This window comes from Neopsephotus bourkii, unplaced genomic scaffold (genome assembly GCF_033783945.1).
Source record: "Neopsephotus bourkii isolate Nb327-2 ecotype Australia unplaced genomic scaffold, CSIRO-AGI_Nbou_v1 NB_272, whole genome shotgun sequence".
Taxonomy (NCBI): domain Eukaryota; kingdom Metazoa; phylum Chordata; class Aves; order Psittaciformes; family Psittacidae; genus Neopsephotus; species Neopsephotus bourkii.
Window position 1 is genome coordinate 2,771,410 of NW_026900781.1, and position 24,984 is coordinate 2,796,393.

The 24,984-nt window shown below is 38.6% G+C and overlaps 1 protein-coding gene across 2 annotated transcripts; it reads left to right on the forward strand.

Annotated features, from left to right (window-relative positions):
* Nucleotides 1-24,250, forward strand: GPLD1 (glycosylphosphatidylinositol specific phospholipase D1). 2 transcript variants are annotated; one of them, XM_061346386.1, is made up of 26 exons: nt 1-381; nt 3,376-3,431; nt 4,204-4,282; nt 7,101-7,198; nt 8,059-8,169; nt 8,447-8,495; nt 8,998-9,052; nt 9,991-10,098; nt 10,827-10,854; nt 10,940-11,079; nt 12,023-12,088; nt 12,649-12,769; nt 13,312-13,442; nt 14,541-14,727; nt 15,691-15,801; nt 16,790-16,864; nt 17,217-17,373; nt 18,411-18,552; nt 19,112-19,211; nt 19,305-19,398; nt 20,100-20,276; nt 20,846-21,006; nt 21,267-21,293; nt 21,392-21,442; nt 22,642-23,151; nt 23,832-24,250. In XM_061346386.1, exons 1-25 carry the CDS (start codon nt 285-287, stop codon nt 22,717-22,719), a joined length of 2,499 nt encoding a protein of 832 aa, XP_061202370.1. In that variant the 5' UTR covers nt 1-284; the 3' UTR covers nt 22,720-23,151; nt 23,832-24,250. The 2 variants fall into 2 exon arrangements, with proteins under 2 accessions (XP_061202370.1, XP_061202369.1); XM_061346385.1 differs by having other exon boundaries at nt 2-381; nt 12,646-12,769.
* The last annotated feature ends 734 nt before the right edge of the window (nt 24,251-24,984 follow it).

The window sequence follows — 24,984 nt, forward strand, 5'->3', positions numbered from 1 at the left end:
GTAAACAGAAACCTCACTTCTCATGTGCAGCGACGACAGCCATGCTGTCCAAATTCCACAGGTGGGAGAGCACCTATAGATTACTTAATTTTTTGATATATATAAATTATTTAAATTGAGGTAAAGAAAAGCACTGGTCTAAAATAGCCTTTCAGATACAAGTCATTTACTTGCTGTGTCAGCAATATATCTGAAAGAAAAGGCATGCTCCGTAACCCACATTTCAAAGGTCACAGCGCTACTTCTACAGGCTTCTGAAAAAAATTGCAGTTTGAGCCAGCATCATGGGTGGCTTGAAGATTTGGTCTGTTCTGCTGGTTATACTATGCCATTTCTGTCAAAGATGTCTCCCGAGTGGAATTTCAACACATATTGAAATAGGTAAGATACTCAGAATGGATTTCCATGGGGTTTTTTTTGGTTTGTTTCTTGGGAAGAGAAGTAAATCCTGATTTGACTGGAAAGCAAAGGGAGGAAATAATGTTATAGTAATGAGCATTCTATATATTTTTTTATTAAAAAGTGAATTATACATAGAATAGATGAGTAGTTTGGATTTGGAGTTCGAAACTTTGCTGGTTTTATAAGCAAAATGCTTGAATCGATGTGGTTGCGTACTTTTCCATCTTCTAAAACACAGGCATTATGTAACTGGAATGTTTGTGAGTCTTAGGCAGACAGGGTTTGGTTTGGGTAAAGAAGAGGAACAGTTTACGCAGTTCATGGGATTGTTATATTTAAACTAGAGAACAACACAGACCATTTGTGGCAGCTCTGTTTTCAAATCAGCGTGTACTAATTTTGCCATGCCTGCATAAAATAGATCAAATGCTGTAATGTGTTTGTATCTGTGGCTAACATAATAAAAACTGTTCTGTATCTCTTCCTGGTAGTTTGCTATCTGTAGCGTGAACAGCCTAGATTTATAGAAAATGAAGGAAAGAACTAAAGGAACATCAAAGAGGGGGGCATATTCCTGGTTTGAATTTCTTGTTTGCGTATGTTACTTTTAATACCTGGTTTCTGCTGTAGTTCTTGCAAGAGCACTCTTGAGTAGTGTGAGGTTATTCTGAAGTATTTACTCACAATGAATTGACTGTTTTAATTGTTTGTTCTTCCGTTTCTGATTCTAAATCCATTGCTCAACAGAGAGTAAGACATATGACATGGTAAAATGTATGGTGTTGTCTCTCTTCAGGCAATCTTCTCAGACTTTAAATACTAAATACATGCAACTTTGAACAAATTAAAGGCTGGGATTATTTGTAGCATTCGAGACTATGTTCCCTTACTAAGTGTTGTACCCTTGGTCAGTATCCTGTAACCATTTGCGTTTCCAGACAATGTCAAGAAACCCATAGGAACTGGTAGGAGAAATTATGGTGCCTGAGGTTAGGCAAGCACAAGCATCTTTGCAATGTTGGGGCTGTAATTACTGAGTACGGGCTTCTGAAACCTTGGAGTAACAGATTTGGAAGAATGGAGTGTGTCTGCAAGAAAGCTACAAAGAGAAACAAGAGCTTATGGCTCTGGTCCAAAGCAGTAAATTTTTTTCTACTCAAGGAAACATATTGCAGGAAATCTGCATTTATATGATTTAAAGATCTTGGTGTCTGAGCAGTAGTGTGTACGCGGAACTATTGGTCATAGTTTACAACAGATTTTGTTCATTTGTCAGAAAATAACATTACACTGGGATCAGCTCTGATGCTGCTGAAAGTGCATTAATTAATGTGCAAATGAAAGTCCATGATGGTAAGATGCTGAAAATTACTGTCAAATCCAAACAGTGAGTATCCAAGAAAGAAAAACCACAACAAACTGTAGAAAGGAACTCTGACTCAAAACCAGCACTGAAATCTATCGGGGACAGGCTTCTGAAAGTACTTTCAAAAACAGTTAAAAACTCTGCCTGATCAAAATGTGGATCATGTTCAGTGTGCTCAGCAGAGCTGTGCCATGTCCTACTTGGCCATGGCCTTGTGGCTGGGGGCAGGTCTGAGTGGGGAGGCTCTTCCTCCCCAGGGGCTCCTATCAGACCTGCTCTGTGGAACTGTGGGGATCCATCATAATATTCAATGTAAATATGAACCTGTAGGATGTGGGCCCACGTGAGTAATGAGAGAAGTCAGGGGGGAGGATGGAGGAATGTGAGACACAAAAAGCAAACTGCCAAACTGAGAATCTCCCAGGCTGGAAATAGAAATGTGTGTTGAAATGGTTGAGCATAAAAATGATGACTTTTTAATTATTATTTTTAAGTTATTCCTGTTTTGGTGCAAGGTTGGTCCTTAAGGTATCTTAACATATTTGAGTAAGGATGGTTTAAATTGTAGGGTAAAATTCAAAGTGAAAGAACATTCAAACCCACACAGTTTTATATAGTTCTTATTCCAGGAGAGTGGGTTTGGGGATTTTTTTGTGTGTGTGATTTATTTGGTAAGGATCAAATTAAATTCAGCATATTCTGGCTTATCTTGAGCAGTCTTAGTTTGTAAATAGCTTCAAGTGAGAAGTAAAACTTTGTGTGGGAAGGCAAGATGATAACCCATGTGTACAGTTTCAACTGAATAATTTTAGTGGCAATGTTGGGTATTTTTACAGGAGTGTTAATATGTTATCTCTGGGATCTAACATTGTTAGAGGGAGACTTCATGAAATTCATGTCAGTTTGCTTCATTCTTGTGTTATACTTACTTAATAAATATTTTGTCAGTGAGAATGTCTGGATATTCAGTGAATAAATAGTATTATTTACCTTGCTGACTTTAGGTTTTTGTTGGTTTTCATACATGTTAAAAATTAATCAAGCTGTTAAAACATCTGCATTGATTCCTGAGGTACATTTTTCTATGTTAAGGGCAACAATGAAACTTAAATACAATTCACATGAGTCCTTTATAGCTAGGACTTTGTGATTCATATTCTATAGGTGTGATCATGTCAGTTCACTGTGATAGCTCAGTTCTGGACGTGGGGAGTTTCTTTTCGCTGCAACATGTTCTAGTGTGAGGCATCCCTGCCCATGGCAGGGGGGTTGGAAGTAGATGATCTTAAGGTCCTTTCCAACCCAAACCATTCTATGATTCTATGATTTCATCTTTGTTGGTCAGCTTGGGAGCTGGGGATTCAAGAGACTGATGAGACCTCAGTGCCTAGATGTGCCACAGAAACAGCATTTCCTGTTAGCTCAGTAGATGAAGAAAAGACACCCTCTCACAAGTATAGAGTTTTTTGAGAAATCATGTTTTATGCACCTCTGTGACTTGGCTTAGCTGTAACAATGCAGTTATTCTGATTTTGATAATGTTTCTAACAAAACACAGGCCTGGCCACAGTACCTGTAAATCAATACTTCAATATGTTTTTTTTCAGCACATAGAGCTCTGGAATTTTTCATTAAGCATGAAGGGAATGTTAATTATAGACAGGTAGGAAGCATATTATTGCTTAATTGTGTATACCTTTCTTGTGAATGTTTTTTGGTCTGTCTTCTTGCCTTTCATTTCTTTATAATTTATTCTCAGTAATACGTGTGTAAATGTTGTGCCTGGGCTGTATTTTTATCTTTTTTGTTGAAAATTACGTGACTTCTAAATACTATTGCAAATATGTAGCAATTATAACAATGCTTTCTTGAATGTTTTCCTGTCTTCTGAAGTCAAACCCTCCATGAGTAGTTGTACTAGAATAATCAGTAGAGGACTTTCGGAAAGGCGATTTAATAAACATAAAGTCAGGAAAATGACAGTAGGTTTGAATGTTGTCCACCACATACATAATTCACTGATTTCTGACTGGGGAAATAGCTTTTTCTTTCATGGGCTGTACCCAGCAGAGGGTACACTGTAGACAGCCATGCTGTGATTCAAAGGATGGAAGTTAGCAGCCCAGGCTTTTTATCTAGTCCAGGAGGAGAAGAGCACCTTCAGAAGGTGACTTCACCAGCATCTGTGTTAGATTGTATGAATATTTTCCTAAATGGCCTTTCAAATTACTGTATACTGATTAGCTAAGTTTCTTTTAGGGGGGGGGGAGATGATGTATGTGTGAGAATGTTGCAGAATGATGATGACACTGAAATAACATTTACCACGATAATAGTTGTATCTTGCAGTATTTTATCTTAGATATTGGCAGTAAATTCTGTTTTTGTTCTCTGCAATAGCATTCTGATTCCTTTTTCCCCCATGCTTTTCCCAGTTATTACTAAACCACCAAGATGCATTTCAGGCTGGGAGCATTTATCCTGATGCCTTTTATCCTTCAATCTGCAAAAGTGGTAAGAAAAATCCCATATTGTAGCAACTGTATTTTTATGTGAAAATCTGATTGAATTTAGTAGGGTTAAAAATAGTTGTGTTGTAAGAAATGAAGTAAGGCCAAAAAAACCTTCCTGCAAAAACATCCAGCACTTGTGTTAGTATTTTGAGCCTTTCTGTAGAACTTCGTAAGAAACTAATACATTTGAAAATGTTTTTAGAAAGTAACTTTTGAGTAAATGTAACCAACGGGTAGGGGATTTTGATAGAAGGATGCTGTTTGACTGAATTAGGTCAGATTACTGAGTACTGTCTTGGGGAAAACTGAGAGGATAAAACTGTCTTTTTTCTAAGTCTAGCAGAAAGCCTAGAGCTGATTTCTGTACTAGGAAGTATTTGTTTCTATCAAATCAGTCACAAATATGATAGGAGGATATAAAAAAAAAAAGCCCCAAAATGAAATAGCACAGGGCTTGCTGGTCAGGGAATGTTAGTAACATCCCAGTTTAAAGCCTTCCTTTTCCAGACTGCTGTCTTCTGCCTTTTACTGGTTCCTGTTTGCAGTTAATATCAGTCTTAGTTTTGCTGCTTCTAGATCTAAAGAGTGCACTACAAATTTAGCGCTTTGTAGCAATGGCTGTAAAAAGGATGTCTTGACTTGCAGGTGGTCCCCTCATTTTTCAGCTTTTGTAGGTCAGCTCTTGATCATAATCAGCTTCTCCAGCAGCTCTGGAGCTATAAAACAGCTAGCTAGGTCTTGCTCCAGGATATTTGCTACTGAAGTGGTAAATCAGGATAATGAGCAATTAGCAAATGGAACAAAGACAGCCTGTCCTCCAGCAACAAGCTATTAGGATATTTAGGCAGATAGCGGAGACAAGGCAATGGTACATAGTTTGTATGAGGATACTGGGAGTCTAAAGTACAGGAGGTGGTTTATTTTAGTGGGTCATGCAAATTCAGATCTATTAAATTCGAAGTGTGCTTAGGATCTTTGGTTTGCCTCATCTTTTACATGTTTTACTGCTGAGTGCCAGTGCCTCCACTTATCTCGGTATTATTTTTTCTGCCTCAAACTATGAAATTCCATGTTTCTCAAAATAAACTTTCCCCATCTTTTCTCATTGCCTGCTTTTCTTGGAGTCTCAAATCCCACAGTGGCAGCTAGACTTCTTGTTGGTTTTTGGTCCTATATTGTTGATGCCAATTGTTTATGCCAACTATAGGCTGATTGATTTATGTCCTGATAGGCAAGTTTGCCCATCCAGGTTGCTGAACAGGGGATCCTCTCTGCTATTATGTCATAGTGCTTAGTTCACATCCACATTGCCCCTCTGCTCTGGCATTTAATGCTGGTTTTGTCTCCCGTCACTCATCATGTCACTGTTCCTGATCTTCTGCCTGGCTCTGCTAACATCTTGTCACAAAGTTCTGACTCACTTGCCTTGTTTTCAGGATAGGTGTTCTCCTGTGATTTCTTAAATTCCTACCATAACTTGGTTACTTTTACCTACCTCATCTTTCCCTTGTAACACTTGGCTTCTGCCTTATACCAGGCCATAGATCAGAGCAGTTTCCAAACCGCATTCCTTCACCTAAACTGGGATATGTCTTGCCTTGATAAGCGCTTGCACCACTTATCAGCAGTCTCCTTAGTCAATGTGGAACAAATAGGTACCTCTTCAGATCTGAGCTGCCTCTAGATCAAGAACAAAGCCATCCAGACTAGCTTTCCAGTTGTGAGATAAGCTTAGATGTAGAAGTCTATTCTATCAACATTGATTTTTTTTCTAGCAAATCCCATCCTTATGTTACCTAGTTCAGCTGCACTGTAAAATGTCAAGAAGCCAGGAGGTAACCACAAGGTCTTCTCTCTCAGTTTCAGCTTTTAATATACCTTAATCTTCTGCAGTTTCACAGTTCTGTGTGAGCAAACATATACTTGTCCTCATAGTGTATTGATGATCCAAACAATTAACCTCCTGACTACCATCTTCGCCCTTAGAGAGTTTAATAGTGTGCTTCTTGGTCTTGTCACGTCAGCACCACTTTGCCGTTTATGTAGGTACTTTAAATGCACTTTGTAAGTAATTAGCTTTTATGTAGGTACACAGAAATTTTTAGGCAATGTCACTGTTAGATCCTACATAATCTCCTCTGCAGAAATCCAAGTGAGAGTAATAATTGATGCTTCAGGGGAAAACCTGATTTTTCTTGCTTTCCTTTTCACTCTTTCTGCTCCTGCGTTGACTGTATCTTATCAAGTTTGCCTTTCTGTTAAAAACGATGATGACGACATAGCCCTTGTTGGCCCTGTGGAAACTGATACCTGTCCCAAAGCTTCAGTTGTCTGCACTGAGTATTTTGAGTTGTCTGCATTGACCATCACCTTTTCTGCCAAGCAATTTGGTGCATTCATTTAGTCAGCAGCTTCTCTGTTACCTCTCCTTATCCTGTTCACTTGGAAGGCAGTTTTTCATTGTACTACACCTGCTCACAGGCACAGAGAAAGGGAGCAAGGAAAAAATTGTCAAATGCTTCAAACCCATAGAAGGTAAATCTAGTATCTCTTTTGACAGTATAAATCATATAAAAATACATCTCATTTGGCTTTTCTCATAAAAGTGGATTTCAGAATGTATCATCTCTACATATGAAATAGAACAAAAGTTTGTCATTTGGTTTGTTGTTTTTTTTATTTGTTTGTTTTTTTTTTCCCATGGAGTAAACAAGGGGTTTTTTTCCTCCTCTTTTTTTTTTGGTCTCCTCCGCCTCTCCTCCTTTCTCCCCCCCCCCCCCCCCAATTAAATTAAATACTCTATAATTTTATTGCAATAGGAATATTTCATGATGTGTCTGAAGACACTCACTGGACACCATTTCTCAATGCAAGTATTCACTACATCAGAAGGAATTATCCTCAGCCTTGGGAAGTGGTAAGAAAATTTCATTAACTTTTAACATTGCATTCTGCTGTTTTCTTCACCTTCACTTGTTGTTGCAATTTTGTCTTTTGGAAAGTGTAGGAAAAATACATAGTTTTAAATTAAAGTGTCTGCTGACATAGGAAAATTCGAAATCCTGTTGTCATCTTTACCAGACATAAACATTGTGGTTTCTATATGAAGTCTGTCAGTTACCTCTAGTGTGGTCTGGTGCTTGCATTCTCAGGTCCAAATTTTGTCCAAATGTGATTGGTAGTTTTGCATTATTGTCAGATCTGGTTGAGTGCCACCTGAAAAGCAGGTGTCTTCTAGAATTCCCACTTGAGAAATCTTCAGCTTGGTCCTGGTTTGCTCTTGTTTATGGTATATGAGCTACATACGAGGAGAACAGATGAGCTTTAAGGTCCCTTCCAACCCAAACTCTTCTATGATTCTATGATTCAGTCAGATACTTTTATGAACAGGTCTTGCACAGGAATGTCTGTCTCCCTTGTGTGCCTGCACAACATTCATGATTACAGAGGGGTTCACTCCTTTGGAGTGGAACTGTTTCTCCCCAGTCCAGAGAAACACCTTAGTGCACATCTAACCTGTGGTACACAAATTTTCCCCAACATCAACCATGTAATTCTGGCCTTGGACTGTCTAAAATGCTTAAAGTTTCTTGAGTCACAAAAAGTGACTCCCAACATCAAGGAATGAGTGGACAACATTTTGTCATGCTGAGTTCTTGGATTGTAAGAATTTCTCTCCTATATCCTTTTATAATGCACTTACATAAAACGCTTACCTCTTCTTGAAGACAGGACTAAAATTGCTGACATTACTACAAGTGGATTGTTGTTGTGTAGGCTACAGAGAAGCTGGTGGCTTTCTTGTTTGGAATTGCCTCACATATGGTGGCAGATGTTAGCTGGCATAGCCTGGGCATCGACCAAGGATTTCTAAAGGCCATGGGAGAAGTAAGCCTGTGTTATTTTATTTGTTGATATAACTGAATTTATTGGAGTTGATAGCTTAGCTTTGGACTCTGGTGGGGAGGGAAAAGAAAAGCTTGGAGCCCTGTTTTGGGAAGATTTTCAAAGAAATGTAATGTCACAAACTCCATCAAAACAAAGCTGGGCAGGTTTGGGATCTGTAAACCTCAGGGCTGCTAGAACAGTTTGTTTCAGCTCATACGTTTGTATGGAAGGATGCATAAAAGAAACAGGAAGTTCTCTTGTTTTTTTCCTTCTACAGATTGATTTTCATGGCTCATACTCAGAAGCTCACAATGTTGGTGATTTTGGTAATGTTTCTGTTTGCTGATTGTATATTCTTCTATTGGAATAACTAGTCCTCTTCAAAGTCACAGTGTGTGATTGTGGCACTTAACCCTGTCTTGATGCAGGAGCCAACAATGAGTCAAATGGACACTGTGTTCTCACTCTCTCCCATAGCCCTCAAAGCCCTGCTGTAACTGTCCTCATGCTCCATGTTTCAGGAGATGCAATGGGGCATATGGAGACTTGCATTAAAGCCAAAACACAGGCTAAAGGATGCTAAAGTTTAAATGGAGTCACTACTGTGATTCCAAATTTCATATTATTCTTATTCTCTGGCAGTATAATATATACAGCATGGGTTCAGGTAAACCATTTATGTATTCTAAACGTTTAGCTGGAGGATCTGTCATACATGCATAGATAGCACAGCCATATGTAGCTTTGTTGCGTCTATTATCCATGGGAGATACTTCACGAGTTTGGTTTGTTGGTCTTTGTGGGTTTTTTTCATTCTTCCATCCACAGGAGGAGATGTACTGAGTCAGTTTGAGCTGGACTTCAGTTACCTGGCATTGAATTGGTAAGATAGTGAGGCTACCTTCTTTAATAATTATTTCTTTTTTACTCTGCACACTCACTGTGCATTTTAACAAAACGCTGCCCTTTATCTTTCTTTCCAAAAAAACCCTTGTGGCTATTGGAATTTTTCTGAGTTTGGTTATTTCTTATATGCATATTTACTGTTCACTGACATGAAAAACTGCAAGGACAGAAGAAAAAGGAGATTTACTTGGAAGAACACTGCAAGAAAGATTAAATTATTTATCTCTGAAGGAAATCATAAGTAATTATATGTAAGATAATAAGTGAAAAATGTTTGCTGGAATGTCCAAGCCATTAGTTAAATAGATCTTACTTACATTTCCATTTAAATTTTTGGAAGCTGAGGATGCTCATGGTTATAGATGCTGTGGAATTCAGACAGGTTTAAAAGTGTAAAAACAATCAGCAGGTTTAGATGTACACATTTTTTTTCTCCTCAGTTTTTAACTGAAATAAAAGCTCACATGTTTTTTTTTCTGCTGATAAAATAGGTCATTTGAGTAATTTTGCTTAAGTAGGATGTAGTTCATGTAGGTGCAGAAAGAGCAGCTGGGGAAAATGTCTGTTTGGCTAGGAGTAAGTTTCATACAGCAGAGTTTGGAGGATATCCTCCATTATTATGTGATCACCAAGACAGGAAACCAGTGTGGGAATTGTGGAAACTTTACAAGCAGTAGTTGCAGGGAAACAGTTTTACAGGTTTCTGATTTTGAACTAAACAAGAGGAGAGTGTTGTGCAGCAAATAACTGCACCCATAGTCCTGCTCTTTCTGGCATTTGTAAGGGTTCATGACCTTCTATAGTCTTTTGAAATTTAGAATATTTTAATACAGGCTATTGTTATTACACAAACTGTAATCTTTTATCAGGTGATGTGCAAAATCTCCTGTTATAATACCTTCATCTTGGTTTTAGGTATGTACCTGTCAAAGACCTAGTAACTATCTATAAGGAATTTTATGGAAGAGAAATTATAACTGAAAGCACAATTATTGACTGTACTTACCTGCTGTTTCTTGAACTGTAAGTTGAATAGCTTTGTCTGGGTTTTCATAAGTGAAACATACATAGGAAATTTATGCTAATCTCGTTTGAAATGCCTTGTGCATTGAGTCCATCAATGTAAACTACCTGCTAGACCCTCAAATCACAAAACGCCTGATTTTTTTTAATAGCTAGAATACACTTTTGGACTGCGTAGTGACTGTTAAATTCATTATTACACCACAGATTCAGCATCTTATTTCTTCAATGCATTTACGTAGTTAACATACTTATGCCTATTTATTTGAGAACAGTTGTGTCTTCGAGTACCATTGCCTCGTGCCATGTTGCAATGTAATAACCATGTACTGAAGGAATGTAATGTACATACCTAAATAAATGGCTTACCTACACTTTATGTGGATCCTTTCAAGTCCAAGAATAAGTCAAAAGAGCCTTTTGATATCTGGCAATGTCTACTTTCAAATGTCCTATACAGCTCAGCTGTATCCTTTATTTCAGTTAATTACCAAGTCATGCAGCATTTATAAACTCTCTGAATCCCTTCAAATCAAGGGGAGCAATAAAATTAATATAATTACTCCTCACGCTACAACTTCTAAAAACACGTTAAAAACCAACAAGGAAATGTAATGACTTGTATAGTATTTACCATACAGAAGCCTTAAAAAGAGCTGTTGAAATAATTAAATATTAAATGAAGCAGTTTTTTTTTTCTGAAGGTTATATTTTTATTTTTTTTTTAGGCATGGAGAAAGGCTTGTTGTTGGGAAGGTTGGTTTTCCATTTTCTTTATAAAAACGAAGATACATCAAGACAACCGTGTAATCCATCTTACTAAGTGTTGCTTGTTTCTTAGCTTTTTCCAACATATGCTAGTAAATCTCCATTTCTGGTGGAGAAGTTCCATGAGTATTTCCTTGGAGGAGTGGATGACATGGCGTTCTGGACAAACAATATTTTTGAGCTGACCAGCCATATGCTAGAGAATGGAACCAGGTATAAGGTTTCCTGCAATATGAAACACAGTAGCCAGGTTCTGACACCGTTTAATTTTCTTCTGAAGGCAGGCTCTTTCCATAGAAAGGGTTCTGAGCTTTAAATCCTTCCTTGGACTAAGGGATTCCTGTGGCTGTTTTTTACCCTTGTGCACAGGATTACACAGGACTTGAGTCTGCATTTGTTACATGTTCACACTTCTTTCTCCAGGGAAGGCTCTGGTATGCCCAGCTGATACTTGACAGGGAAAACATGGAGCATTTTTTGAGGCATACTCAAAGGCTTGCTTAAATTTTGCATAGCTATGCCCTAAGGTTCTGCCTGGCAGTCTGAGCGGTGACTGTGGCTGCACCTTCTGGCTGCTGTCATCAGCCAGTAAAGATGCCTTCAGACACTTAAGGATGATAAGATTAGAAAGAGTAAGAGGACATGTTCTAGTGTTGGAAACTCAGGCTTGTACTCAGAATATCATATTTTTGTAGAAGTTCTAACCTTGTACTGCTGTGTTACAAGTGTAACCTTACTGTAAGTAACTTTATGAGACCAACAGTGGCAATTAATCCATGCATTTATATGGAAAATATCACTGCATCTATTTTGGGAAATGATGCTTGAAATACAGTATGGCATAATCTGTTGTGTTTTTTGTTCTAGAATGGCACTTTCATTAAAAGTGCTTTAATATAATTAGCATAACATATTACAATAAGTTTCCTTTAAGAGTTATATCAAGATGTGAGATTCATCAGAACTTTATCAAGATCATTAAAATAAATATCAAAGGGTTTTGTAAAGATTATAATGATCTGATTTTGAATAAGCAGGGTTTCTTGAGAAAACTAATGACTTCTAACAGAGGAATCAGTAAGGATAAAGTTCTATTTTTAGTTTTTCACTTTCATTGCGGGAAAAGCTTTACAATGCATTCTGCATATTTCTTTAGTGACTGCTTTCTGCCTGAGAACCCCCTGTTTATAAACTGCACAAGTGAGCACAAGGACAACTACATGTAAGTATAGTTCTGAAGGTTCAAAGATTTACTGATGAGAGTCTTCTGCTATTGTGGACAGCGTACTATTGAAAATTAGAGATCTTTTATCCTTTTGTGTGTGAATTTGAGATTCTTCTAACATGAATGAGTAAGCTTCGTATAGGGAAACTGTGCAGAATCTAGGAAAGACTTTCACCTTTCAGCCCAAGGAAAGAATACTTATCTAGCACTTGAAATACTAGGTCTTCACACTTTATTTTGTTGTGACTCTTTGTTCTGCTAATTGTGAACCTACTGGTTCATATTTACCCTTACCATAGCTAAATTCTCTCCTGGTTTATATACAGAAATAATGGAACTCAGATGATTGTAGCTGACAATACAAGTGTATGTATTCCCCTAGCAGACCTCTCAAAAGAAACTAGCTTAACTGATATGTCTTGAAAATTCCATTTATACATGGGAGGAAAGGACACCTGATTGCATGCAATATGTTCGCTTCTCCTAGCTTTCTCATAAAATACTCAAGTTGTTAATTCAGTTATATTGTTATATTACTGCCTTCTTTATTTTAGCAGAAACAAACAATCAAAACATGAACAACAGAAGAATAGAACTTCCTTGATTACAGAAACACATGAAAAGAATATAAATTATACAGAGAGAGGAGTTCACTTCAACATACAACCTTGGGTAAAAGTAAGTGAGAAGTGACAGACATGAGAGGTAAAATTCAGCTCTTTGTGGAATTGCTTTAATTTCTGTCTGAAATGCTGTGTAATGGAGCAAGGTTTCTGGATGTTAACATTAAGTAGCCTCTGGCTTCACTTCATGGAGACTCCAGCGCCATATATTTATATGTACATTGTAAATATTCGATTTTTACACTTTGCTCATCGTATAGTGAGATTAGAACACATCCTTCAGTGCCAAAAATGACATAATATATCCTTAGTATTAACACTTTAGTATTTACACTTTAAAGGATCACATAATTACTTTTTGGGCTTGAGGAGTCCCAGAAAAGCACAGCAGTGATTAATTAGCAGTGATCCATTTAGAGCATATAGATTTTTCTAGTTTTCTGTTTCTAAAATGTTTATGACTTGAATCAGATTCCACTTAGATTGATATGGTGATTTCTACAGTTCTTGACTTGTTTTTTGAGGGGCTCCATAATGTTGTAGAGTTTCAGCCTGTGCTTTAACCATTCCTGTGTCTTTTTATTGTTTTTATTTCAGAATTCTTTCCGCTTGCTAAACCGTGCTTTTAGAACCAATGTCTGGAGAGCTACACATCGGAAGTCTTCTAACCACATCTACAAGCCAGCAGCTTCATATTTTCTGACCTCACCCTATGCTAGACTTGGATGGTTGGTAATCTTTTTCCTCCCACTTCCCTCTTAATTTCTGAAATTTTGAGTATCCTCAAAAATATTAATGTTTATTTTTTGGATACTCTTTAAAGGTGATTGTCCAAGTCAATTAGTATACAAATCTGGCTGAATGGCTTACATCATCTGTCCAGAACAAGATAACCTATAAAACTTTTCTTTCAGATGTTAACATAAATTCCTTGTGTTGGTATTGAATAAAACTGTATCAAGAGCAAAATTCCCATTCAGATATGAATTCCAGTCGGATAACCTGTTTCTTTGGAAGGGTTGTCTTTTCATGTTTTTTTACATTCCCTCCTTAGCGAAGGAGCTCAATGCTCTGTGTGTGATCAAGCTTGGAATGGAAGGAACCAAAATTGGAACCAGGCCTGCCTCTACTTCTGAACAGTATATGGACATTGTTACCCCTTTTTGGTTGTGGGTTGATGTTTGTGCAGAGTTAATTGTGTGCTCTGAATTGACCACTGATGGTGCCTAGCGAGTGTTTTTGGAAACACAGGACTAGCAGGGAGTTCAAAGGTATATTCAGGACACAGAAAAAGGGGTGTTCTGTCACCTTGACAGAGGGGTTCTGGCTTGATCTGCAGAAAGGAAAAATAATAAAATAAACTTGCATTGCTACTCATCTTGCTTTATTTCTTCTGACTCAAAAGTTGAAGATTTAATTCTTGAGCTTCACACCAGCCAAAGTAACAGTAGTTAGTTATTGTCTCTTCACATTCCCTCTATAAACTCCAACATGTTACTGAAACCTGTGATCCCTTTGCTTTTCTACACTTAATTCCATCAGTTAAATCAGAAGTTCAGTTTAAAAGATACTTAATTTCATCTTTTCTATTCTGTGTCATATTCAAGCAGCCTTTTTCCATGCTCCTTGCTCTGATTTCTCTCAGGTGCCTTGTGTCAGTGAGTAAAAAGCAGTTCCTACAGATCTCAGAGGCATTAATTCCATATATATAGTATAAAAAAATAAGAAACCCAAGTCTACTAAGAAGTAGATGTTTTTATTTTCTGCTAATGTGGTGGTAGTCTCGAAGCTAATGCTATGCTTTTTTTGACTCCCTTGCTGTACAGGGCAATGATTTCAGCTGACCTGAACCAGGATGGATATGAAGATCTGGTGGTTGGAGCCCCAGGGTACAGCACATTGGGCCGTTTTCAGATAGGACGGGTGTATGTGGTTTATGGCAACCAGTCAGGGTTGCCACCAGAGGACATGGATCTAGATGAGAAAGCCGACCAAATACTACAGGGTCATCAGGTGAGGGATGAGGTCATACTTGCCACTTAAATATTTTTGCCTGAAAATGTAATAAATTTTGACTGAGCAGCAGTATCATTGATACTTATGAGGGTTATTCCTGAAATACCTCTCCTGGTAAAAAGATGTTGTATGTTTTTAAAGAAAAATACCTAAATCACAGGAACAATTAAAGCAATGGTGATCTGTAGGATCACTTCTATTACTGTTCCAGATAAGTGGGTATTAGAACACAATTTGCCCTTGAATAAAACTGAGATAATGTCTCTGTAAGTCACAGTATAGGTCATTCGGGTCCCTGCATTTAAGAAAATACTTGTGATTTTCCCTTCTTTCCTTTCTTTTTAAATCTAAAATTATTAATTCAGTGTAAATGTCCATTCATTTGAAGCGTTTTTTCATTAATTGATAACTTCTCACAAAATCGTCTTTACTAAGAGTAACTGGCTTGTAATCAAGAAGCAGGATCAAGTTATCTTTTTGAATAATGAAAGACATCCTCTGTAGAAAATATCTTTAGAAAGAAGAGAATAGAGAGAGATGAGATACATTTCCTTTTAATCTGTTTTGTATAAACTGTGGAGTAACAGCTGCTGTCTTCTTACAGAGTGTTTTAGCGGCTCTCAGCTATAATGCAGTTAACAGCAAAGATCATAAGCTTAACATCAATGGTATGCTAAGCTCAGAAGAGGAAATACCCAAGCAGCACCATACGGTGTTCAGTTATCATATTTTAACATCTCCACATCCTCAAATAGAACAGTTGACTCTGAGTTAGCATGTTAATATGCCAGTTACTACTTGGAAAAACAGTGATGCTAAGAAAATACTAGGAATTGGGATAGATGTTTGTCATTTCTGTTTCCTGTTCTCTTTGCTGCAATTGTGAATGTGCATTAAGTTTTGATGGTTTTGTCTTGAAAACGTCTGTTATTTTCATGAGAACTGTCCCTCTTCTTTCAGCCTTCAGGAAGATTTGGTTCTGCCTTGACAGTCCTGGACTTCAATGAGGATGGAGTATCAGATCTGGCAATTGGAGCACCTTCTGTGGGATCTCAGTTTCTTACTTACAAAGTAAGCCACACACATGGGTGGTTTGGAGTTTTTTTCTCTCCAAACAGAAAAATTTGATTGATACATATTTTTTTGAACACTAAAATGAGAAAGAGAATTTCTGTTCTTCCTCAGGATGACATTGTAACTTAAGCACAAAGGTTTATAACCTTTATGGGTACTTTGACTAGATCATGGACCACTATCTGTACTTCTCTTTCAGTGGTCTTCTTGCACATTAGAAATCCGAATCAGACTGCGATTTAGCAGCACTGATGTGCTGAAAATGTAAGGAGCCATTCATGAAATACAAGTGTACCCTTTTTATTTAGGAACAGAGAGTCTAGAATGTGACTGAGCCTTGTCAACTGCTGTCACAGGCCAACAGATGATATCTAAAATGTGATATGAACACAGGCACACTAGCTAAAATAACCAAGTTACAGAGGCTTAATGACCTGCAGCTTACCAGATAAGCCCATGTAATGGTCCCTGACTATTTTCAGCCCATGCAAACTGAGAGGCAAAATGTTATGGTTTAAACCACATTCATTAACCTTAAAACTTGTCAGAATTTCAGAAACTAACTTAGCTGCCTAAGTAAGAGCATAAATGCTTTTATTTGGACCTATTAGCTTGGAAAAATTGTGTGCATCTGTTGTACCTTGCACTGTGTGTCATTGCAGTAAATAATATATAACAATTTAAGCCACGAGTGTGTGTATAATGAATATAAATACACAGCATACCATCCTTGCTCCTTACTCACAGTATGATGAAAATGTACTTCTCTAGTCTGTTGTCTAGTTATAGCAGTACCCATTACATCATGGGTATTCTGAAGTTTGGAGTGAAAGAGATAGCATAATGAGAAGGCTCCGACAGGAAAATGCAGTTGTGTAAATAGCCCTTGCAGAACTGTTTCACTCCTTGTGCTTTGTCTTGGATTTCATACTTGGTGCTGACATGCAGATGCACTCATGCTGTATTTCCTTTTCCTGTTGTTTAGGGTGCTGTGTATGTCTATTTTGGCACCAAGGGAAGAGGATTGGCATCTCAACCAAATGTTACCATAACGTGTCAGGTATATTGATTAGGCTAACACAGGGCTACACAAGCAGGAGGTGAGATAAAGGGGAAAGGGGCTCATGGGCTTGAAAAAGGGAATTTAGACTGATGGGGATCGTGAAAGCAGGTGCTTGCTTATGTGTGGGAAATTCATTTGTACTGCAGTGAAGCGAAGGCAGCATCATGAACAGAAAAATGCATAGCCCTCCAAAAAAAAGCCCCAAAGAGAACAAAACTGAAGTCAGGGAGTGGGAGGGTAATTTAATCAGAAGCAGACAAAAATAGGTCTTTAGAAGTAAAATGCTTATTTTGCAATGGAATTGGTGGTTTCAGTTCTATTTCAGGCTTAAACTAACTGTTTATTGCAGTATTCCTACTGTAATCTTGGTTGGTCCCTCCTGGCAGCTGATGTTGATGGGGATGGAAATGCTGATCTGGTTGTGGGCTCTCCATATGCACCTGGTGGTGGGCAGCAGAGAGGATTTGTGGTTGCATTTTACTCTTATTTCAACAGGAGTGACCAAGGTAATATTTACTGAGTAAATTAATCCTCTCATATTTTATGTGACTCTTCATTTGTTCCTAATTAATCAGAGGATAATTCAGGTTCAGAGGTATCTCGTAAGTTGTCTAGTACTCAATAAGGGGAGAGCTGTGAAGTCAGACCAGATTGCTCAGAGCTTTATCTAGTTGAGTCTTAAAAACCTGCTGTGGCTGAGGTTGCACAGCCACTCTGGGTAGCTGTTCTCCTTCTTGGCTGTCCTCATAGGGAAAAAAAATGTCTTGTTACAGCCAGTGTGAACCCCTCTTATTTCAGCTTATACTCATCCTCTATTGTCCTCCCACCATGAAATGAGAGGCACAGAAGGCACTGAGTACCCCAGTACACTGGGAAGAACCTCGCTCTACCTACTTGTTAACCTCATAGGTACTGGCAGGCTGCTCTTAGGTCTTCTCAAAACCTTCTTTTCTCCAGGTTAAGTCGTGATCCCTCAGTCCCTGCTCACGGCTCAAGTGCTCCAGCCCCAGCCATCTTGGGGACCCTCCAGTTTATCAACATCTTTACTGTTTTGGGGTATCCAAGACTGAACATTATGTATTATATGGAGGAGCAGAGGGGGAGCAATTACTTCTCTCAATCTCTTTGTCATGAACCCACTTATATAGCCTGGGATGCTGTTGGGCTGTTGGCTGTTTCTGCTGTCAGAGCCTCACAGTTGTCTGCTCACCCCGGGGCTTTTTCCACATGGCTGCTTCCCAGTTAGTCTGTCTCCAGCCTTTCCCTAACAAGGAGTCCCTAGTTTAGGGCAGGCTCAGCTTTTGTGTACTTTGTGTAGTCTATTGCAAGGATTTAGAAGCAGGCTATGTTGAATAAAGGCTTTTCACCAGCCAGTACAGTTGCAGACTGAGCAAGCAAAGTTAGCTGTAATTGTTACCATATCATGCACAGTGAAACTTCGCTTATGGAAACATGTCATAGGATAAATCAGTGGAGTATTGCTAACAGATATTTATATGCCAGGATACACCAAGTTGTAATTCATATTTTTCTGGTCTGTCAGGACTTCTGTCAGCACAGGATGCCAACTGGATGGTGAAAGGGGAAGAAAACTATGCTTGGTTTGGATTTTCACTTGACAGCTGCCAACTGGAGAATATAACATTGCTGCTGATTGGTAGTCCTACATGGAAGAGTTGTGCTAGGTGTGTTGTGTATGACACCTTGCTCTCTCCTCCATTCTCCCCTACTTCTACAGTATTTAAGATTTGTAATAGATTAGACTTCCAGCTTTTCAGGAAGTTTCCTCTTTGTTCTGCTTTAATGTTTTTATTAAATTAATATTTTTATGCCTTCACCCTCCTGAAAAGAAATGTGTCTTTAGACCCTTTATAGGTCTTTGTTATTTAGAAATGTCTAAGAATTTCTAGGTTTTCTTGGGAAGGGGGAGAGGGAACACAAAATGCTGACAGATAAGCATGTACAAAATAAGCCTATAGATAGCACCTAGTTTGAGATAGCATTTTTAAAAGCAAACCAGACACAAAATGTACTGGGTGATAAAAGAAATATATAAACTAAGTCTGTGCTCTAAATGTTGTGTAGCTAGTTAGAAGAAGGATGGGAATTACTAAAACAGATTTCTAGCATTTGGCAGCCACTATTATGCCAAGCTAAAAGAGGAAGATATTTTCAGGAGCAATCCTAGCTGAATGTACAAAAATATGTTGTCACATAGAAATATATTTTGCATTGTAATTCAAGCTGCAACCCCTTCTCATCGGATGTCAGACAGAGTGTTGGGAAGGTGTATGGGTATAACCCACCAAGCACAAAGCTCTCGTTTGCAGTAGCTGGAGACAAGGTAGGGCTCCTTCTGTACTGTGGGACTTTATGAATCATTTGAAGTAAAGTGTTATTTTGAAGAAATGACGTACGTGTGTTAAAACTCTGACAGGCAATGGGCAGAATGGGTTTGTCTCTGGCCAGTGGTGTGATGTCTGTGGCTGGGATCACAAGGACAGTTTTGGTGGTGGGTGCACCTACGGCAGGTATGTCCTGAAAATTGGAAACCATTTCTGCTTTGGGATGTTTGTTTCTGCATGACCAGAAAACAGTTAAAAAGTTAACTCCATAAAAGTTTAGTCCATAAAAGTTTAAATTGCTTCATAATTTAAAAAAAGAACAACAAAAAATTTCTGTAATCAAGAGTGCTTTACATGTAGAGTCCTCTCCGCTATGCATCAACTTCAGTGTTGTTTTTTTCCCTTCCTTAGAGTTAGCTCTTCAAATTAGTTTAGCAGCATTACCACCTTACATTATTTATGTAGAAGTGATTTGCTAGTAGACTACATATTTCTTGGAATTAAAACAACACACTATTTTTGTACTTACTCTGGCAGTAGGCAGTAAGGAATTAGGAAAGTCAAAACGTAAAACTGTCTTTAACTTAAATGCATTTTTTTCCCTGGTACTATTGTTAAGAGATTGTTTCGATGCTAATTAGTGTTAATGCCAAATAATGTTTGATCTTATTTTACAGATATAAGTGTTATGTATGCCATGTGGCACACGTGCCGTATGTTATGTAATGCCAGTATTACCTGTAATTATATAACATAGATTATATACATGTAATATAGATTATATTACATGCTATGTAATGCCAGTATTATCTTTTGACAGTGGAATCCATATATTAAACCTAACTTCCTCTGTCTGATGTGCAACTTCTGTTACTTCTTTTTCCCAGATAGCCTGTCTAGGATTTCTTTTATATCCTCAGTGCTGCTCCAAGCTGGACTGGCTCTGGTATATGATCTGACAGACAGCACCAAGCCTTCTTTGCTCAGCACATTCAGTGGGGACAGGAGATTTTCTCACTTTGGAGGAGATATACACTTAAGTGACCTGGATGATGATGGACTTGGTAAAGCTTGATGAATCTAGATCAGAAGTGAAATGTTTTAGTTTTGGCAATAGTAAGACTGGTCACCTATGTATTCATACAAGTGCTGAACGGAGTCTGCTTCCTCAGTTGTTTTGTACCAGTATTCTGTTGTGCCTTGTGGGGTGACATCTTTAAAATCCCAAGCAACTCAGTCAGAAATTGAAACATTTTAACTGTCATCATTAATAGGAGTTGTGGTATCTAGAGATACCTAAATGTCAACTTGTGTGTTTCGGTTTAGCATTATTGCACTTCTGATGTGTTATGTCATCCTTGTAATATCACAGTATCACAGTAGGTTAGAGATTGGAAGGGACCTCAAAAGATCATCTAGTCCAATCCCCCTGCCGGAGCAGGAACACCTAGATAAGGTTACACAGGAACGTGTCCAGGCGGGTCTTGAATGTCTCCAAAGAAGGAGATTCCACAACCTCCCTGGGCAGCCTGTTCCAGTGTTCCGTCACCCTCACTGAGAAGAAGTTTCTTCTCAGGTTTAAGTGGAACCTCTTGTTTATATCTGTTTAATATATCTTGTTTAATATCTGCAGATGAAATGATTGTAACATCTCCACTGCGAACTAACGCTATTACCACGATACTGTTTGGTGGGGCAGCAGGCCGTGTTTACATTTACAACGGAAAGCAGGCATCCTCAGGGAATGTGACACACCACTGCAAATCACTGGTATCTCCCTGTCCAGAGGACTGGGTAAGAAAACATAAAAGAGAAATTGGGGCATAAGTTCATAATGACAGCTGATTCATTACATCCAATACAAGTATCTAGTGGATTCTGACTCGGTTTCAGAAAACAGAACATTTATTTATGTTTTTATGAATCTGTGTGATTCAGCTCCTCCTGTTTGTTCTTGAATTACTTTGTTGTTTAGGAACCACAGTTATTGCACTGTTCTATGCTCCTAGTCTGGTTCTCTCCACTGACTTTTTGTTTTCTCTTTTCTTTTTCAGGCACAGTATGTCCTGATTTCTCCTGAGGTAAATACCCAGAAAATACACTACTGAGAGAAACAAAAAAGTCCCATTGCAACAAACAAACAAGCAACAGCATTATAACAAATAATGTTATTTTACAGGAACTGTCAAGATTTGGGAGTTCTGTTATCACTGTGAAATCTGAAAGAAAGGTGAGAAAAACTACTTGTTTTGGTTGCTTCGTATCATCATCTTTCTACCTCACTTGCATATACTAGCCAACACCTCACATATATATCTTACCCCTTTGCAGAAGTCTTTAAAGCTTTACATAGTTAATTAAGTTTTAATGACCTCTGCACTCATAATTAAAACCATTTTATAGGTGCATGAACTGTGGAGTTGCCACAGTTCTGGCACCTGATACATGAATTCAAAGAGATCACTTTAAAATGGCCTGAGATCTGAATTACTTAGGAGTTTGTTGAAAGTTTGCATAGTAAATCAAGTGTAGGTGCCAACTGGATTTACTGTTCATGCCAACCTGCATGCAAAGTGGATGCTCAGCTCTGGAGTAAACCAGACACTAACCCACATAATATTTACAGGCTTGCTGTTTTCACTATCACTTGCAATGAACACTGTTCCTGTGTCAAGTATTTCCAAGCACAGACAGGTCCAGTTCTTACCCAGGTGATTCTGGACATGTTCCGTGTACTTGTTTCTCTTTCCCTCAGATGACCATTATTTTTACCAAAAATCAGTCCCTGTTTGCATGATGCGCTGAGCAATGGTTTTTTTTCAGCTTGAAGGTTACTTAGTGCTTGTTCAGCTGAGTGGAGTCCGATGTTCTCTGACATAACGTCTCAGTGTGAGAAGTGAGGTTCTCTGTCATTACTGAGAAAGCCTCAGGACCAGGCTATGGAGGTGTGTGATAGGCCTTCAGCAACTGGTGTCTGACTTCTTGCTGTTAAAACATGCAATGGAGAAACCACCTCTAAATGTGAATGCTTCTAAAGTAGGTTAGGATGCATAATCCAACACCTGAAACACAGGCATCACTGATGGCTTTTTTCTGAGCTCAAATGAGGCCATTTTCCAAGCAATTGTGTTCTTTTGCTATGGCACCAATCCAGTCCTTCTCAAGCTTCATCTGTATTGATCCTAATCCTGAGGAACAGTTTATATTGGCAAGAGATGTATCTGAGTGGTTCTAGCTTCTTCCAGTTGCCCAAATGAAATAATCTGTTTGCCAGATCATTTTATTAACCACTATTCTGATGAGGTGGGTTGTGCTTGCATTTCATCATATTTCTGTAGGATACTAATGATACGGAAGAAATCTGGTTTCCATAAGGCAGCCATGTACCTGCAGTTGCACTTTGCTAACCCTTGTTCTGTATCTCTTCAGAAAGAAGTGGTGGTGGCAGCAGAAAGAAGTTCAGCAAAAGCACGCCTTGGTGGAAGGCTCTTTATCTACTCACTCTGAAAGTCCATGGTAGCCTTTAAGACCAGAGCACATCTGGTCTTTTAGTGAAGCATATCTGTAGTATTTGCAATACCTTCCTTAACCAATACAAACCAAACATCTCAGAGAGCGAGATAGGGTCCTAGGTAGTTTTAAGTGAAGGAGGGAGGGATGGACACTGGTTTTAAGTGAAGGGGAACATGAGTATTCATAGGGGTTTGACTTACAAACCAAAGCTTTATCAGTCATGTAAAAGCACAAATTAATTCCATTGTGAGCAGTAGCATCACTTAACCTAGAACAAGCAAGCTGAACCAAAAACTTTCTGAAGGCTGAAGTGAGCAGGCAGCTAGATTTTTTAATAGTAATATTTAGCTGTATAAGGAATATTCAGTGGTCACATTCTTTACTGGTCAGATTTGAGAGTTTTCTTGACAAAACCAGGAAAGAATAGTACATCATAGAATCATAGAATCGTTAGGGTTGGAAAGGACCTTAAGATCATCAAGTTCCAACCCCCCTGCCATGGGCAGGGACACCTCGCTCTAAACCATATTACCCAAGGCCTCATCCAACCTGGCCTTGAAAACTGCCAGGGATGAAGCATTCACAACTTCCCTGGGCAACCTATTCCAGTGCCTCACCACCCTAACAGGAAAGAATTTCCTCCTTATATCCAATCTAAACTTCCCCTGTTTAAGTTTGAACCCATTACCCCTTGTCCTATGAGGTCTCCACACAGCCTTCTCCAGGCTGAACAGCCCCAACTTTCTCAGCGGGTCTTCATACAGGAGGTGCTCCAGTCCCCTGATCGTCCTCGTGGCCCTCCTCTGGACTTGTTCCAACAGTTCCATGTCCTTTTTATGTTGAGGACACCAGAACTGCACACAATACTCCAAGTGAGGTCTCACAAGAGCAGAATAAAGGGGCAGGATCACCTCCTTCGACCTGCTGGTCACATTCCTTTTGATGCAGCCCAGGATATCGTTGGCTTTCTGGGCTGCAAGCGCACACTGAAGCCAGCTCATGTTAAGTTTTTCATCGACCAGCACCCCCAAGTCCTTCTCTGCAGGGCTGCTCTCAATCTCTTCTCTGCCCAACCTGTAGCTGTGCCTGGGATTGCTCTGACCCAGGTCTGTCATTTTCAATTCCTTGTGTACTGTATAAAGACAGCGATTTCTAAGATGTCAAAAACTTGCTGTCAAAATACTAAGCATGGAGGGGCAGCTCTAAGCCAGATAGAAAGGTGGGTGCCAAGCAGCAGCACATCTTGAGGTCTGCATTCAGGGTGTGGAACATCTGGGATCTCCGAGGGCAAAAAGTACAAGCAAGACATACCAAGTTTTAGGAAATGCTTTTGCTTTCACATTCGTGGCTGAGACTGTTCTGACACCCTTTGTGTTTTTATGTAGAATTCCATGACCAGTGTAACTTAGAATTGTTAATAGCTTTAGTAGTAACAGTATTGTCTTCAACTAATTAATACTGATTTTGTAAGATGTGGGTTTAACAGTGTTCACCAATTATCTATTAAACTACTTGAGCAGCAAGATGTGATGTTATTATTACCATTAGTCTGTTGACACGTATTTTCTCTCTTGCCTCCTTCACAAACATAAAGCAGTATTCTTATTTTAAATAATGCATGTCAGTGGAATAGCACAGAATTCTAAAGGCTATACTCCAGGATTATACATCTCAACTGACCTTAGGAATTGTCTCAGAGAGGTTGTTTAAGGAGAAAAAAAAAAGGGGAAGATGAACAGCTTGATGTATATTGTGTTCCAACATCTGTTTGGAGGCTTTATTTGCCCAAATAGCAGGACACTTTCAAAACAATTAAATGTGAACTTCATGAAAGTAGTAACTGGATAGAACTGGGAGCAGAGTGCCTACAAATCTCTGCACAAGCAGTGTATTTGTAAGGGGAAAATAAATAGACTTTTCTTTTAAAATGAAAATTGGCAAAACCAGTATGTTCTATAGAAACTCCATTCTGAACATACAGCTTCCATCAGTTTTGGTTTTTTCTGTGTGTGATCTCATGGTAACTTTATTGCATGTGAATGCATTTTGATTGCTTGAATTGTCAGAAAACCATTACACATTTGTGTGTGCCTGCAGAGAGAAAGGCAGTCTTCTAAAAGATGTGTCTTTCTCTCAGTGCTTTTATTGTGCTTTAAGTCAGTTAGGTACAGGAAAAGGAGTCAATACAATTCACAGAAGCCTCCCTGCGCAGAAGCCAGAGCTTGGAAAGCTTACATGAAAGATTCTCGAACAGCTGCA

What these genes read in the sequence shown, in the direction of transcription:
- GPLD1 (XM_061346385.1), top strand. Translation starts at nt 285, where the DNA reads ATGGGTGGCTTGAAGATTTGGTCTGTTCTGCTGGTTATACTATGCCAT. An exon ending in ATCCTCAGCCTTGGGAAGTG is followed by an intron (nt 7,199 to 8,058) that starts GTAAGAAAATTT and finishes GTTGTTGTGTAG; the next exon opens with GCTACAGAGAAGCTGGTGGC. An exon ending in TTTCAACAGGAGTGACCAAG is followed by an intron (nt 17,374 to 18,410) that starts GTAATATTTACT and finishes CTGGTCTGTCAG; the next exon opens with GACTTCTGTCAGCACAGGAT.